Source organism: Platichthys flesus, chromosome 16, assembly GCF_949316205.1.
Source record: "Platichthys flesus chromosome 16, fPlaFle2.1, whole genome shotgun sequence".
Classification (NCBI taxonomy): Eukaryota; Metazoa; Chordata; class Actinopteri; order Pleuronectiformes; family Pleuronectidae; genus Platichthys; species Platichthys flesus.
In genome coordinates this window covers 19,912,996-19,930,490 of record NC_084960.1, presented here as the reverse complement: position 1 = coordinate 19,930,490, position 17,495 = coordinate 19,912,996, and the positions used below count along the sequence as shown (strand labels likewise).

At 38.9% G+C, this 17,495-nt stretch overlaps 1 protein-coding gene across 2 annotated transcripts; it reads left to right on the top strand.

The window, feature by feature from the left end:
* Window positions 1-3,330: 3,330 nt before the first annotated feature.
* On the top strand, window positions 3,331-14,489 carry LOC133970973 (sodium- and chloride-dependent GABA transporter 2-like). 2 transcript variants are annotated; one of them, XM_062408139.1, is made up of 14 exons: window positions 3,331-3,460; window positions 4,188-4,322; window positions 4,841-4,978; window positions 5,971-6,082; window positions 6,224-6,356; window positions 7,087-7,221; window positions 8,630-8,733; window positions 9,598-9,722; window positions 9,859-9,971; window positions 11,430-11,567; window positions 11,698-11,800; window positions 12,690-12,790; window positions 13,712-13,879; window positions 14,001-14,489. In XM_062408139.1, exons 1-14 carry the CDS (start codon window positions 3,331-3,333, stop codon window positions 14,118-14,120), a joined length of 1,755 nt encoding a protein of 584 aa, XP_062264123.1. In that variant the 3' UTR covers window positions 14,121-14,489. The 2 variants fall into 2 exon arrangements, with proteins under 2 accessions (XP_062264123.1, XP_062264122.1); XM_062408138.1 differs by having other exon boundaries at window positions 4,841-4,982; window positions 5,975-6,082.
* The last annotated feature ends 3,006 nt before the right edge of the window (window positions 14,490-17,495 follow it).

Below are 17,495 nucleotides of genomic sequence, written 5' to 3'. Positions count from 1 at the left end.
ACTGTTTAACATTCTCATTTCTGTGCGTGTAAAAAGAGAATGAATAAAATCTGTTAATTGGAAAACAAGTCTCTCCTGATTGAAATGAAGCTAGCGTAAGTTCAGTCAGGTAGACTTAACCTGCAGACGATCAGCTGATCAGGGGCGTTCCTATACATAGGAACGCCCAATGGAGGACTTAACCTGCCTAGTGATCAGCTGATTGGGGGGCGTGCATTATCATCCAATCAGGTCGGGCGCGGGCTCTGTCAGCCAGTCATTTAGCAGCTGTCAAACTTTAAAAGTCCCTTTCCTCTCTCCCTCAGCCTGCCATCATTCAGCGTCTCACGAAACCCCCCCTCCACCCCATTCTCCTCCCGGCTCGAGGACATTCACCTCATCCGGACCCCGACCTCAATGGATCGCGGATTACGCCAATGGATCAAGGATCATAGCAGCGCCCAATCATGGTGTCAGCTGATCGCAGACAAAGAACTTTCAAAACTGCCTATCAAGATACGATTACTAGTGGCATTCATTGCACTTCTGTCCATCCTGGAAGAGGGATCCCTTGCATGCGTCTCTTCCTGAGGTTTCTACTTTTTTCCTGTCAAGGTTTTTGTAGTTTTTCCTTACCCTTGTGAGGGTTGAGGGCAGAGGATGCCACACTAGCGAGTTCAATAGGACTACGAGCATTAGACTTGCCTTCCAAACTTACATTAGACGATAAACCACCACCAGTCTCTAGACCCCGGGGGGTATTCCTGTTCGATGCTCTGCTACACCCCCTTCTAAATCCTGATGACATCTCACAGGGGTCTAAAATGCCAGACTGTTTAACATTCTCATTTCTGTGCGTGTAAAAAGAGAATGAATAAAATCTGTTAATTGGAAATCAAGTCTCTCCTGATTGAACTGGTAGTATGAGGCCGTACCTGCACCCCGATCAGGTTGCACATGTAATCCAGCTCCTCCAGGATGGCACTTCCATATGTGCGGTCACAAGAAGTTTTGCTCCCAGCACAGTCTCAACAGCATAAAGGAGATACCAGAAGAGCGGCCAGTATCAGGAGAGCTGGACAGGGCCATAGAAGGGCATCATCCAGCAGGGCCGGTGCTTCTCTGTGCGAGGACGAACAGGAGGAGCACGAAAAGCTGAATATTCGCCCCTGCAAACACCCTTAACTCGTAGCAGTTATTGCCTGTTCGAAGGTGTGACCTAAGTAACATATGAATCGCAGTGAAACCGCTGGTGAGAATCTATCTCACTTCACCATTGGATGAAACCACATACCTTTGAAACGAAAAGTCACTCGTGATTGGCTGGTAGATATTTTGCTATTGGTCACCCTAGGTCATTATAATAGACACAATAGACCTCCCACACAATAATAATAATAACAATTGATATAGTTATTATCACTAGTTATTTATTGATAGTAATTATAAGTAAGCCTATACCAAAAGCACAAAATTTTGATATACACAGTTCATAGGTACATGTGGAGTCAAAACTTTATTTTCATACAACACAAATATTGTAAAAACACAACAGGCCTAGCCAGTGAAAAACAAATCAGGTGAAGCTTGAAATGTCTCTTTGCAGCCTCTGGGTCATAAGCTCTTTGTGGGACTCTGTCCGAATCTTCCTCAGTGTGTAGACGTCTGTGGTGTGTAGCTGTGAGATTCAGTGTAGCTTCTAGTCTTCTTTGAAGTGTGGCACACAGGTTGGTGAGCTCCTGACTGTGGAAGGATGGATCAGTGTCATCTATCCTGCTTCAATCAGCTGTAAACACAATCAGTACAATTAGCACAGTTCAATGACAACATAGACCTACACATGTAACTGAAAAAGGAATCCAATCTTACCCTCCTTCTTCTCTGTCGACTCCTGAACTTCTCAATGCTGCTGCAAGAGCTGCAAGGTCCGGTTGGATGTACAGGAAGTTCCTGCATACTGGCTCATAGTGTGTTTTAGTAAGTCATAGTACAGGCAGCTGGAAAACTACATGAGTAACACAAGTTTATTATTAATAAAACAGAAATAGCCTCGCTAATTCACCGTTGGAAGATCCATAGTAGAAAACACTATTACTTAACAGTTACTTACATACAATGGTGTCATTTTCCACACTGCAAATCCTGACTTGCAGTGAGAGCTTCGGCCAAATGTGCAGTGACTGCCTTGTTGTGTGTGTGTTTGTGTGTGTGTGTACAGGTCAGTCTGCTCAAAACTTATCCCAGTTTAGAATATAGATCCAAGAGCACAGCTCTATGGTTATTCAGTCATAATCATGGGCCAGGAAACCCTTTTGTTCCTGAATACTCAGCTCCTTCAAATCCTCTATTTGCATTAAATAAATATTCCCCTTTCCCCCGTATTGTATATACACAATGATTATAAAAGTTGTCGCAACAGTAAGAAGCCCAATAGCCCATCATGTGAGGAGACTGCCTCAGGCTCTAACTGAAATTAGTGTTTGAAAAGGCATTTGTATTTTTCTATTGGCCTTTCAGTAGCATTTTAAATGTATGTTTTTCGTTGCTTCTATACATTCCAAGCAACGAATGTATGCTTCCAACATTCGTTGCTTTAAAGCTTCCAACTTTAAAGGGATAGTTCACTGAAAAATTGTAATTCACTCATTATCTACTCACCACTATGCGAAGGAGGGGTGGGTGAAGTGTTTGAGTCCACAAAACCCTTTTGGAGTCTCAAGGGTAAATCCTGTTGTAACCAAATCCAATACAATTGAAGTCAATGGTAAGTCCTTCTTCAGACGTTTTTAATCTAAAAGTCAACTGATATATTCCTACGAGGTGCATTCACGGACCTTAGTACACACCTTCATGTGGCTGTGGACCTTTAGGCCCCTTAAATTCATAAAGTGTTATGTGAACTCATACATATCTCTTACCCCTCCATCAGTATAGTGTGAGTAGATAATGAGAGCATTAATACTTATGACAAAACAACTGTTGCACTGTGTACGCATTAACAATTATTTCCCTTTATCTGTACAGGTGAGTTTTTACTTTCATATTTACATACTCTGTGTCTAATTCAGGTTTAGTCTATTTATTATTGTGAATTGGTGCCAAATTTAAATTAGTCAATGTTCTTAGTAGCTCAGTGCAAAATTAACACGTTTTCCAACTATGTAAATAGCAATGAATATGGATCTTCCGAATGAGCTCTCTGTTAACTTTAGACATACTTGCTTATTGGGTTTAAGCAAATACACTTTAACTTGAAGTACTAGTTGTACTAGTTGTAACTGCCATATTGTCTCCAGTTGATGAGGTGAATACTGATAGTACTGATCAGAGGACTGAGGAGGAGACACAGACATGGAGAGCAAAATGGAAAAGAGGGAAACATGGATGAAGAAAAGGGAATATATTCTGGCAGTAGCAGGGAATGTTGTGGGCCTGGGCAATGTGTGGAGATTCCCATACCTGTGCTATAAGAATGGAGGAGGTAAGCTTGAGAATATAAAGCCAAAGACTGAAATTTAGCAGCATCAGCATTGGAATTAAGAAACCAACTAGAACAGTGCTCTTAATTGTTTGCCATTTGTGCTGTACTTGTCTATTTTGATATGGCTTCAAAATATAACAATATTATCCAAGATGCAGCAGGCTATAATATTTCTATAATATCTCTTGCATGTAGAGCAGCCACCTGCTGTTTCAAGGTACATTCACCTGCATGTTTTTTATGTTATAACTCTAATTGCAGAGTTAAACAAAACAGCTAAATGTATTCATTTAATTATTATTATTTATCAAACTAATAAAGCATAAAAAAGTTAATCTGTGTTCGGTAAACCCGATTAGAGTTTGCCTTGATCTCATTCAGCAAATGACATAAAAAAAACCGACATAATTTCTCTCTCTCTCTCTCTCAGATGTAATTTGAGTGATTCGCTGCAACACTCCTTGTACCCAAATAGCTCCAGTCACTAAATACTTCCTGCACAATAGGTAGTCTTATTAACTGTGGAATAAAAAATACAAAGAATTCATTAATCAACTGACAGAAAACAAATCTGCAGCAGATGGCTGGATGGATTGACAAACAGTTATTGTACACTGTAAAAGTTTCTTGGCAATTTTTTTTCAGATCAGCATATTAATCAACTAATGGAAAGTAATGGCTGTGACTCACTTCATCAACAGCTGATGGTGTGTAATTCTGTGTGCAGGTGTCTTCCTGTTTCCTTATCTCGTCTTTGCTGTGCTGTGTGGTTTTCCACTCTTCCTGCTGGAGACTGTGATTGGTCAGTACACACAGGAGGGCGCCATCACCTGCTGGACTAAAATCTGCCCACTTGCAAAGGGTAAATTGAACATGGCATTGGTTCAGGTCATGAAGTCAAGCTCAGCAACAATTCAGTACATGAGCTGACAGCAGCTGACCTCTATGCCGGACCACATCAGCTGATGCACATTTTGAATTTATACACTTGGTGGGCTTTTTGATATATGGTTTTGACATTGGATTTGTAATCTCATAAACCTACCTTATGTGTCTCTGCATGATTTACTTCAGGCCTTTGTTTTGTTTCCCTCTCCTTGGATTCTAGCTTACCTGATCTAATGTGTCACACTTATGTCCAATTGTCTTCCCTCCCTTTGAATATAGTATATTTATAGTATATTTCTCTCTGTCTTCATTCATTTTTTCTTTTTTGTCTGCATTTGCATCCTCCTAATTACAAACGTAACATCATGACCAATGTATCTATAGTCCTGAGCAGTATGAATACTGTTGTCGAGGTATTGTTGTTTTCACATTTTTTTCATACTCACTTTTTAAGTGTTTATAAAGATGTGAAACTGTATTGTCTCCCTCCAGGAATTGGCTATTCTATCATCATGATCCAGGTGTATGCCACCATCTACATCCTTATCCTGGCCTGGGCCCTCCTCTACCTTATCTCCTCTTTCAGAGGCACACTGCCCTGGGCTACCTGCAGCAATCCCTGGAACACAGGTCAGTGTGGAATTTTACACACTGCAATTATCTACATGACCTCATGTCAAAGAAAGGGGTGAGGCAAAGGACAATCAGAAGCTCCGCCTTGGAATTGCATAAATTAAGGCTATAGTAAACAAGGTCTGTGATGTAATATTTTGACGAGATTAGTGTTAAGGATCTAAATCTGCCTTAAATAAGACAATACTCCTGATTGTAATTATATTATGTTTGTGATGTGGTCAAGCAACACAATATGCATTGAGTTGTTTAAATGTTTTATCCAACATTTTTTATTTGTCCCACTTTATCAAACATGATTGATAAAAGTTCTTTACAGTTTAAGTCACGTTCACACTCAAATTATTATATCCACATTAATTAATCTTTTGGGTAAGAAAACTGAACTGAAACCCTTCCTCTCAGTTGAGTTGAGATCTGTCAGTTGTGAGCATTATTTAGAAAGGGAAAATTTAGAATATTAAGATTATCAATGAAAGTGAATACATTTTTTTTAAGTTAAGACATTTAAATTGAATTAAAATGGCAAAAAACTGAGTCTTAAAATGAAACCAAATAAATTTCAGTGATCTGAATAATAATAATTATAATAAGAACTTTATTTGTATAACACTTATCTAAAAAAGAATATAAAGTGCTTCACAAAATACTTGGCAGTAAAAGAATGAATACAAATAAAAGAAAATTCAATTTAAATAAAATTTAAGCATCAAATCATAAAATATTAAGGTCACGACTTTAACATTTAAAGAGAAACGCAACAGTTACCACAATGAGCAAAAACTGTGGCAATGTGGAAAGAAAAAACACCTCAATAACCAGACTCCATGTGGGCAGCCACGACCGGTTGTAGTGAGCAGAGAAAATAGGGGAAGAGAGGAGAGGTGGGTGGGGAACGGAAAGAGACCAGGAACAGTTGTGTAGCCATCATAGTCAAGCTTTGAAGATTAACATTTAATGAACACGATCATTTGTTTTCTTATTAACAGAAAGATGTGTGGAACTCACATCTGCAAACAGGACTGCATTAAACAATGTCAACCTGACAGTAAACTGGACGTCTGGAAATCTCACCAAGTCTTCAGTCTCTGAGTTCTGGGAGTGAGTTAGTGTTGTCACATCAAGATCATTGTAAATTGCATTGGGTGGCAGCAACGGATGAAATGTATGAAACGCATTATTTCCAGACAGCAATTCATTAGGCGTCGTAACCACACCTCACTGTCTGGTGTCCCCACACAGGAGAGGAGTGTTGTCCATGTCTGAAGGAATAGACGAGGTTGGCACAGTGAAATGGGAGCTGCTGTTGTGTCTCCTGGCCTGCTGGGTGACCTGCTACTTCTGCATCTGGAAAGGTGTCCGCTCAACAGGAAAGGTCTGTGAGCAGAACACAGATCAGACCTGTTAGCTGGAAAAGTGTATATACTGCCAATGATCTGATATGATGCCTCTTATTATGTCCTCTATCCTTGGCCAGAAAAGAGTTTTGTAGAAACTCCATGTTGATTTTTTTATGTAATGAGCATATGATCATGATTATGTTTCAGTAGCATGTACATTGTAACAATGTATAAAGTTGCTATGAACCCTAAACTACAGTTTCACTTGGTGTGTTAATTTAGCACATTGGCCGCTTCAAACAGGTCAAATGGCAGAATAGAGGCTTTTATTTGTATCTGTTGCAGAGCTAACACTTATAACTGTCCAGGAAAAGCTCTTAAACACTTGTATCACGTCTCAGTTTAATTTTTTCTGTCATAGTTCAGTGAACACAAGGAATGTCAAGGACCCAATGATAGTAGTTAACTGAAGCAGCAGCAGTGTCAAAAAATGATCAGCGGGGATTTTCCCTCTTACTGCTGGTACCAGTTGCCAGGTCTATTGTCACATACAGGGAATTGACTAGGTGTAGTTAGTACATCGGACATAAAACAACAATATATCTATATAAGTAGAAAACAATATTTATAATTAGAAAAACTATATAAGTAGGAAGAAAAATAAAAATAAGTTATTTGTAATAAGTGCATTATTAAGGTGCAGTATCATAGGGGCAGTGCTTTGTAACCTGACACAGATTTGTTATCTATCTACTGAAATTTCAGGTGGTGTATGTCACGGCAGTGTTCCCCTATGTAATGTTGGTCATTCTGCTAGTCAGGGGCTTGACACTGCCAGGGGCCTGGCAGGGTGTGGTCTATTACCTTTATCCAGATCCTTCTCGTCTAGCAGACCTTCAGGTGAGACACCTTAGATAAATCATGAAGTTTTATGTTTGAGTGGTGGCATTTGTTATGAAAACATAACATGATGCTATGTAGTCGTGTTTTTCCCTTTACTCCTATCAAAATTAAACTTTACAGAATGAAAGTACCCATGACAAGTACAATTTTTTGTATTACAAGTTTCTTTGAAAAGGAATTTTATTATGCAAATGACCTATACCAGAGGTACTTCAGGGGGCTCGCTAAATGTTTGGTTGATTAGACAATTTTTTATATTTTTTATAATTTTTGATTTATTTTCTAACAAATCTTTTTCCCACAAATTTAAATGTGTTTAAATACACATTAACATGCATCGACTATTGTGAGGCTGATATGATCCTCTGCCTAACAACCTCCATCCATCCAAGGTTAGATTAAATGTGTGCTACCCATCAGGGTCCGAAATCTCACATTATGTGGGGTTATGTGTGGCATCCACAGGTGGCTTGAGGATCCACTGTCTCTTCTACATACATAGTTAAAAATAAAAACATGAATCTGTGAATTAATTTAATAGCTCAGTGTTGTATGCAAGGTGTATGTTTATAAATGGCAGTGGCATGGCCATCCTGTACCTTGCACATGTGTAAATTTTAAACATGAATATATGAACCTGTGTAATATTTGAATGCACAATAACGGGTAAGCTATGTTTATATATGGCAATAGGCCCAGTTTAATAGAAAACCCAATTTTATACAATATATATAGCAGGGGGTTTCTACTCTATCTCTCCACCAGTTTGGGGGTGAAGACCCCTGACCTATACACTAATCGAATATGCCCAAAATACACTCAAATAGGCTTAATTGTATTCCTTTACTCCTACCACAATAAAACTTTACATGTTAAAAGTATACATGAAAAGTAACTTTTTTTGTATTACAAGTTTCTTTTGAAAGGAATTTGAATATGCACATGAGCTCCACACCTATTGAATATGTCCTAATTTGCATAGGCAGAAAAACCATTCATATGTATGACAAATAATCTTCATCCAATCATCCCACTGCCAATGGGTGATAACAAAGCTGCTTTTAGACTGGCCTCTAACCTGAAAAATGCCTGGCTTGACCTGCCAGGGGTATAACCCCCGCCGGTATAGTCTTCAGGGTCACGGAGGCCCACAAGCCTCCCCACCATGAAAGATTGATGACAATTTTACATATTTCCTCAACGAGGATTTCTTAGGACTTTTGGTATGTTATTCTGGACACCTCATAGAAATGATCAATGCTGAAAAAAAATATTTACAATTAGTCTGTCGTAAAACGCTACTTTGCCTAGAGTAATGTGCCTGAAATGTGAATTAATTTAGTCTGTTGTAGAAGAATAAGGTGTTACACCTTATTACACATGGTTTTTCACTTTTGTTTATCAGGTGTGGATGGAAGCCTGCACTCAGGTCCTCTTCTCCTACGGTGTTGGAGCAGGGACACTAACCACACTGGGCAGCTACAATAAATTCAAGAACAACTGTTACAGGTAAACCATAGGATCAGTAGTTTGATGCAGTCCGATAGGGCTTTGGAGTGTGCTAGTTTAGCATGTTAGGTAGGGATAGTGATGGGAAGTTCGGATCATTTTACAGATTCGGTTCTTTGAATCTCGTTCATTAAAATGAACAAATCTTTTTTCGAGTCATTCATTCATTTCAACGGGGGGGAGGGGGAAGTCCTGCATGAAATTCTTGCATTGAAATTATGTATCATGACAGTATGGATGATTTGAAATGGTCATTTATTATCACACTAGTATTTAATTATCACGGCAAAGAATTACGCTGCACTGAACTGTAAGTATAGTACAAAAAAGTTAAAATAACAAACAATTACGCTGCACTGAATTGTAAGTAAAGTACAAAAAAGTTAAAATAACGAAACCTGTAATTATTATTTGTGAACGAATATCATTCACGTCTTACTAAACCTAGTAACGTGAAAGTGAACGAGGTAAACAAATCCTTTCTGTTTCCTCTTCTGAGCCGATGCAGGTCACGTGGAAAATGATCCAAAAACTCGTACCCGGCAGATGAACGAATCGTTCACCTGCCGACCTAGTCTTCAGATCAATGATTCCTTCCTCTGCCAACAGAATCTTCGGATCAATGATCCGTTGATCTGCCGGATACAAGTCTTTGGATCCTTTTTCACGTGACGTCACAATGCGCGGCCACGAGAAAATGAACGAATCTCTCTTTGAGAGGACTCGTTACTCCCGAGTCCTTGTCAGGATTAATAAAATAGGACCAACTGAATCATAACAATACTGGGGGGAAGAATGAAAGTAATTAATCTTATACATGTCAAGTATCTCAGTTAGGCATTTCAAAGCTGTGTGTGTTTGCAGGGACAGTCTGTGGTTGTGTCTGCTGAACAGTTGCACCAGTTTCATTGCTGGGTTTGCTGTCTTTTCTGCTCTGGGCTTTATGGCTCAGGCCCAGGGAATTCCCATCAACATGGTTGTTGATTCAGGTATGATTTGAAACTTAGAGACTCTGTCTGTAAAACATGCATTTACCTGCCCACAGACCTATGTTGCAGAATGACAAAGATCTATTAAAAGTCAAGTAGAGATGTATATAATTTAAATGTCTTTTCTGTTCTCAAGGGGCTGGGCTGGCGTTTATTGCATTTCCTCAAGCTGTGGCCATGATGCCCCTGCCTCAGTTGTGGGCTGCCTGCTTCTTCATCATGCTCATTATGATGGGGCTGGACACAACCGTAAAATATCTCCAATTATGTATATGTATATATATATATTACCACACAATCAACTATTCTAAGATCTCTTTTTCAACAAACCCCCGCTACCAAACCATTCTGATAGAGTCTTTAGTGCAAGGGGGATTCAGGGGAAGACGGCAGAGTCCGGTGAGGGGAAATTCAGGGCCAGTTTTGTGCAATAAATGATGTAGCTTTGACTTTTTAATTATAAATTAGCTGCTCCGAGTTATTCTTTTCAAATAGAACCTCCTCCATAAGGAGGTTCTATTAGTTATGGACGCTTCCAAAAAGCGTCCATAACTGTGATGGACGCTTTTTGGAAGCTGGTGAAAGGAGATTATGAAGAAGAGTTTATTGTAGACTTGATGCATCAAGGAGACCAGAAGGTGAAACAATATACAAAAACGCTAACAGAGTGACATGAGCAATTGTCACCTCTGAAGTTTCCAGATGTCTTGCACCATTCTAACAGCGCATCCAAGAAAGGCTAGAATTGCTGTCACTCTCTATGTGACATAAAGGTTTTTGTATCCTATTTGATAGTATTGCCTAAAGTTTGCATTCCTAAATCACGTTGTTTCCTTATTTCTTGGCACTGGTGAAATACGCAAAAGAGTTGGAGTCGGTGCCTCTTTGTCTGGAGCATCTGAGTTAGATATGAAAGTCCACGACACTACAATGTACTTCTAGTAGGCTCTTTATCTATATCCTGATTTTAGGTATTGCTGGGAGAGAAGAGAGTATATTTTGACAGGCTCTATCCTCATAATGGTATTGTGCAGATGTAATGTGTGAGGAAGGTGAAAAATTCCTTACCCTCTACCGAAACATCCCCAGCCCCCTAATGACTGCCACATCCCAAACTAAATGTTTGGGATGTTTGTTTGGGATGTTTGTTTTTCACCGATGGCATTGGCCATTGTTCATTGGTATGTTTTCTGCAGCCTGCCAATCTGGCATCCAGATTATATCTGGCATCCAGATTATATCCCTAGGTGGTGGTCCACTGCATACTATTATGGAATGACAGACAGGGGTGACTTTAATTTAATCCTGACACTCATGATACCAGGGGCAACCGTCCATCTCACAGAGCACAACATATAGGTAGGAGCACGTCACACACCCTGCAACATGGCCATGTCCCAACATACCGTCCGAACACTAAGCAATTCAATCAGCTTGTGATAAACTGTGTTTGTCCAAAAAAAGAATCATGTTATTTCATGCTTACAACACAAACTGTATATCAAATGAAAGCAGAGACTTAGAACTTTTTTCTTTTTTTCTTTCCTATTTTTTTAAAGATTTTTGCTCATGAATCACATTCTTCACAGTCTGGCCTGCCGATATGCTTTCATACATATGCTTTGAAAGTTTTCAGTTTACCATGACGGAGAGGCGCTACAAATGTTATAATCGCTTGAATCTCTATTCTGTCCCTTTACATTTTAGTTTACAGGTTTGGAAACAATAACATCATCAGTGATTGACATGTTCCCAGGGACGATGCGCAGACCCTGGCGTAGAGAAATCTTTCTCCTCCTCCTCTGCTATGTCTGCTTCATCTTGCAAATCCTTCTCACCACTCAGGTACTCCACAAAATTATGTGACCTTACCCAAGCACAGCACCTAACACTCAAATAATTCTAATAGGGGAGGGTTTATTCAAGTGAAATTACATATACACATAATTACATATCCCTCTTCTCTGTCCTCCAGGGAGGAGTCTATCTGTTCCAGCTGATTGATTACTATGGTGCTAGTGGAGCATGTATAACCTGTGTGTCTCTGATCCAGTGTGTAGCTGTTGGTTGGGTCTTCGGTAAGTCATATTTGTCAGCGGTGCCGGGTATTGTGTCAAAATAGAGGAGCAAACTTACTTGGCGGAAATCCTTCCCCAGAATAAAATAATTTCAATTAATTTCTACTCCACCGAACAGCCAGATAAACTATAATCATACAAGCCCCAAAATCATCTCAGATCAACTTCACATCCTCCATTCTGAGTACAAGCTCCTCCCGTTATGGGTACATGGTGCCCCTCAGGCACCACCATATCAAACTTTTCTTGCAGGGGATGGTGAGCAGACCCGTATCTGACATACATAGGTTCTGGCATGAAATGTTAGGGTGGAGCAGGAACAAAGGCTTAGATGAGGGTCTCTGCCATAGAGTCAGAATACCCTTTAAGATCTAAAGTGGTTTGTACTGCACTTGCTGCATGGTTCATTGCAAGGCTATGCTGTCTGCTGGGTTTATAGCAAATAGGCAGTGTTCTTTTTTTTGGTAAAAACAAAAGAAAAACTTGACTGTTTTCCAACTGCAACTTAAACATCAGTAATTATCTACTCATTGCTATGCCGATGGAGGGGTGGGGTCATTGTGTCTACAAAACACTTCTGGAGTCTCAAGGGTAAACTTTTTTACAGCAGAATCCAATACAATAGGAGTCAATGGTGAGTCATTCTTCAGATGTAATAAAACAAGGGAAAAAACACAACATTCCTACATACTGCTTGTGTGGTGTCATCAAAGTGTCTGCAAGCACCAACATTCACATTCGACTCCAAACAGGGTAATTTAGGTGTTTTTAGCCCCCACACTAACAGCTTCTTGTTACAGGCCAGTCTGTTAGTCATTTTTGATTTATTCTGACAAGCAACGGCCTGTACTTTTAACCTGTTAAATTACTAATTATGTTTGTCATTCAGGTGCTGAACGCTTGTGTGATGCAGTTGAGGAGATGACAGGACAGAGGCCGTTGCTTCTTTTCAAACTGTGTTGGCGTTACTTTACACCACTTATCTGCATGGTGAGTCACACACTATGAACAAAGAAAACAAATACAGTTATTGCTAAAGATAGGCAGCAACAAGGAGTTACGAGTCCTCCCTAAGTAATTTTGCAAGGGCATTCTTTTCAGATTTTTTACGCCAAAATGTAATTTGATTATGTAAACTAGGGATGCACCGATATGAAAAATCTTGGCCAATTCCGATGTTTAAAACAACAACGTAGTCGATTGCGATGCCGATATTTGTTTATTTTTATTTTGTTATTCATTCACCCTTTTGTGCCAGAAAAAAATAATTAAATCATTATATAAAAAGCCCTGTTTTAAATTATTTCAGCCCTTTATCACTCTTATCTTTTAATGAGCACAAATGCTTCCCCCGTCGTTTTTGCCACGTGTTAACTCACTGCTTACCTCGCATGTGCACTTCCTTGTTGCATTGGCATGTGGTCCCGAGCGTCGTACATGGTCGCTCACTGCTCTGTGTGTCTTGCACCAGATGGGTCAAAAGCAGAGATTAAATTTCCCTACCTGCATGAGTGTGCCTTTGCATGTCTGTGCATGTGTTTGGGACTAATAAATACATCTTAAGAAGATGCATCTGCATCTTCTTGGTGTATCAGTGTACCACCACCTAGGGATATAATCTGGATGCCAGATTGGCAGGCTGCAGAAAACATACCAATGAACAATGGCCAATGCCATCGGTGAAAAACAAGTTTATTAACGATGCGCTGATGGCAGTAAACAAGGCGAATATCAGCCGCTACCGATGTACGGCCAATACATCGGCGCACCACTAATGTAAACCTTTAAAAACCATCATGTTTGTGTTTTATAAGACACTAAATTTGATCTGTAATATCACGAAAACCAGATGTGATATCTTATGTGTGTCTGTTCATAGAATTTGTATTTTCTATGTCTTTTTGCCTTCAGGTTGGCTTCATCTGCTCATTTGTGGACTATCAGCCCCTGACATTTGGGAACTATGTGTATCCAGACTGGGCCTACCATCTGGGCTGGGCCCTTGCACTCTCCTCTATAATTGTTATACCCATCTGGGCTATTGGCAAGATCTGCCTCACCAAGGGCTCCCTCAGACATGTAAGAACACCAATACATCCTGCCTACTTTTTCATACTGTTTTACTTTTTATTATTTTCAACATATAGAATATTTCTATTATATGAATTGAATAACAAATCTGTGAATTTTCTGTCCTCAGCGTCTGTTGGTTCTGTGTCATCCTGATAGTGAACATGTTGGTCCCAAGACAAACAAAGAAAATATCCTGCGCGAAACTGAAATAAACCCAATGTCAGCTCTTCTCCATGACATGTTATGAGTCAATATGAGGGCTGCCAAAGAAAAAAAGCATTACAGAGACACATAGACACATGTACTGTGCATGTTTCTATGAATACATCCAAACACCCTTATATAATATCTTTACATGATCTGTTCTTGTATAAACTTACGTTGCTTCTTGAGTACTATGAATACTATGCATCTGTGAGATTTTTACTCATGCTTTTATATATGCTTCCTGATATTAGCTACCTGCTGTGTGTTTTCTCTTGAATGGTATGGGAAGGTAGTTTTACTGTTATTTTACTGCTGATACTACTATATTGTACAACATATATCTTTTAGTTCATGAAGACAGTGCCTCCCTACTGGCCGACAGTTGCAGCAGCTCTTCTTCACTCTGAGCTTTTTTTTCTCACTAACTTCGTTCTTTTTCATTCTTTCTTACTCTCTGTTGTGTGTTTTTGTTTTACTGACATTTGATGCAAATTTCCCCATTGTGGGACTAATAAAGGACTATCTTATCTTATCTTTTTACCATTTACATAAGTGTAAGTAAAATGTTTGCAATTTCCACCCAAAAATCGAACTACTAATATCTTTATTATTTTTTAATTGATTTGTCTGTAACCTACATTGTTTCGTTAAAGCGGTATTCTTTTCTTTTCACTGGTATGTTTTCGGCACATCATCTCCACCAATAGTTAATTGACAGTATTGCACTATACCAGGAATACCTGTGTCCTGTCTCACATGCGCTTGCCACTTTGGAGTCACTCTATAAAACAATACTTCACACTGTAACAAGTAAAACTTCTCATACTTAAACTTTTTTTGTACAAGGCTATACATATGCTTATATCTGCTGTAAAGTTGAGAACTTTACAATGGAGATCTAAGATAATTGACACGCTTTTAGAGCCATTCTCAAGTGGCTCATTAGGGAACTTTTCAGTTATGAAAATGACTATAACTGGTAAGGAAAGCTCTTTGAGAGGGAAAGTAATTCATTGCTATAGTCTTTCTGATGGAACCCCCATTTAGCTTTATTGAATGGAGAGCTTTTCTAACACAATATAAATGTGTATGCAAGTTATTTCATTTTTGTTTATGCTTTAAACTGAGAATCTCTTTTCAAACAAGCCTTAGTTTCTATATTTAATCTTAACTTTTTTAACATAGTCTACCAGTTGCAAGTGTAGCGATCAACATTAAATCAATCAATCAATCACTCAAAATGTATTTGTATAGCCCATATTCACAAGTCACAATTAGTCTCATAGGGCTTTAACAGGTTGTGACATCCTCTGTCCTTAACCCTAAACAAGAGTAAGGAAAAACTAGAAAAAAAAACTTTAACAGGGTAAAAAGAAAGTAAAAACCTCAGAGAGCCACGTGTGAGGTAGGGACAGAAGGGCAATAGATGTCAAGTGTAAAGGAGAAATTTAATTTTTAAAAACTTAATAATTTAATTTGCAAAACTTTGCACATGCAATTTTCCCTTCATAAAAAACAGTACATCTGGAAATGTGTGTGCGTGGATCTTCCTCATATCCTGCCCTCTGCACTTCTGCATTGAAACATAACTGGTAAAAATAAATATGGTTAATTGACCCTGATGATCAGGAGTTTATTCTGAATCACATTATTTAGTGAGAAGAAGCTTAACTTTTGAAGATTGAAATAAAGGAGATTGTGAGCGATTTGGAGGTGAGAAAAACACTGGAGTGGCTTTGATTAATGGATCACCAATAAAAGATAATGTACTAAGTGGTAACATGTGGACGCTGCAGTTAAAGCTGTGAGTACAACATAGAGGACAGTGTGTGAATGATTTGGTTCCGTCTGGTCAGTCTGTCTAAAACTGGACTCAGTTCAGGACAAAGATCCAAAATCACAGCTCACGAGAATCAGTCAGCATCATGGGCAAGGAATCTGTCACTGAACACAGATTTTCTCTTAATCGTTCCAGTCGCATATTCATTCAGCAGTGCCATCTTGCAGGACAACACCCAAGTGTCACCGCAGGATGTTTATAGCAACCGGACTGATCACTGCTCATTGTTTGAATGCCTTTGACTTGACACACAAAACTGTATGAAAACTTAAGTCATACTTGTTGATACAGGCACAGTGTATAAAATGCATTAGGTGCTTGACTGCAACTTTTATGGCATTTGAGCATAATTTGCTTTAAGTTGACTGATATCTTTAACAAATGAAGGTTTATTGAATAGTTATGTGGCCCAAACATAAATAATAACTGCTAGTTTCATATTTAGGATAAAGTGGATCTATAATCTGCTTCACTTCAGATTAGGCCTAGAAACAAATTAAACAAAATGTTTCAAGTTTGTGTGTAGAGAGTTCAACATTTGGCGTTCATATCTTTCAGAACCAGTTTTTTTGCGTAACAAAGGGATATAAATCAGGCCCCTGATGAGCATCAATGACAGGGGGTGGAAAACGGCCTTCAAAACACCTCTAGGGTATCTTGCTAACCTTGTTGCAACATACAGACTTTCTGAGAGACCTCCGGTCTAAACACTGTAAGATTTCAGACAACACAAAAACACTTATTGTTTGTTTGAATAGAAGATCAACTGTAACTCTCATCAGTTCGGTGGCATTTTTTCTGTTGCCGTTCTTTGGTTTAATTGTAAATTGAGTGAAGAATTGAAGAGGAATTTGAAACAGATTGTATATTAAGATGGATCTATTGTCAGCTCCCCAAAGCAATGGCAAGTTGCTGGCTGCAGTATAGGTAATAACCAGCAGCCTCCTATATGCTAGTGTAAACTAAAGAGCCATGTACGTGTCAAATCATTTCTATTATTTTAGGTAGTTATCATCACATGGATGTTTTTTCAAGTGTTAAGGTTAATTAAAGCTCAGGCCACATATCGCCAGATTGTTCAGTCACCTCAGTGGTACACACTTGGACATCTAAAACGTCTTCTAGTGGGAACCATTCAGTATGTTTCTTGTGAAACCTCCTAAAGATCTTTTTTCCTTTTGTGCCTCAGGATCGCCAGAGCCAACCCTTCCCTCATCTCACAGGATCACCTGGGGTCTCATTTATTACTGTTGCGTATGCACAAAAGGGGGCCTGAAATGTGCTTATGCTACTTCTCACGCAAACATTGGGATTTATAAAAACAAACTTGATGGGAAAATGTGTGTATTTCCACGCAAACTCTGACCCATGCATACATACGTTTTTGAGACTTCAGGTGTTGAACCGAAGCCAGATTAATGATTAATGATTGACTTCATCATTAACATTAAAACCAACAGCTTAGTTTTTATTTTAAATATATAAAACAATTTTTTCAGATTCGATTTAACAGCAGAGTTAAAGAGCAGGGTAATTAATAGTTTTTAATAATATCTTCTAACACTGTGCCTGCAT

Coding starts and splice junctions, on each gene's coding strand:
- LOC133970973 (XM_062408139.1), top strand. CDS start 3,331: ATGGAGAGCAAAATGGAAAAGAGGGAAACATGGATGAAGAAAAGGGAA. Junction 8,734..9,597: donor TTCAAGAACAACTGTTACAG/GTAAACCATAGG, acceptor GTGTGTTTGCAG/GGACAGTCTGTGGTTGTGTC. Junction 11,568..11,697: donor AAATCCTTCTCACCACTCAG/GTACTCCACAAA, acceptor TCTGTCCTCCAG/GGAGGAGTCTATCTGTTCCA.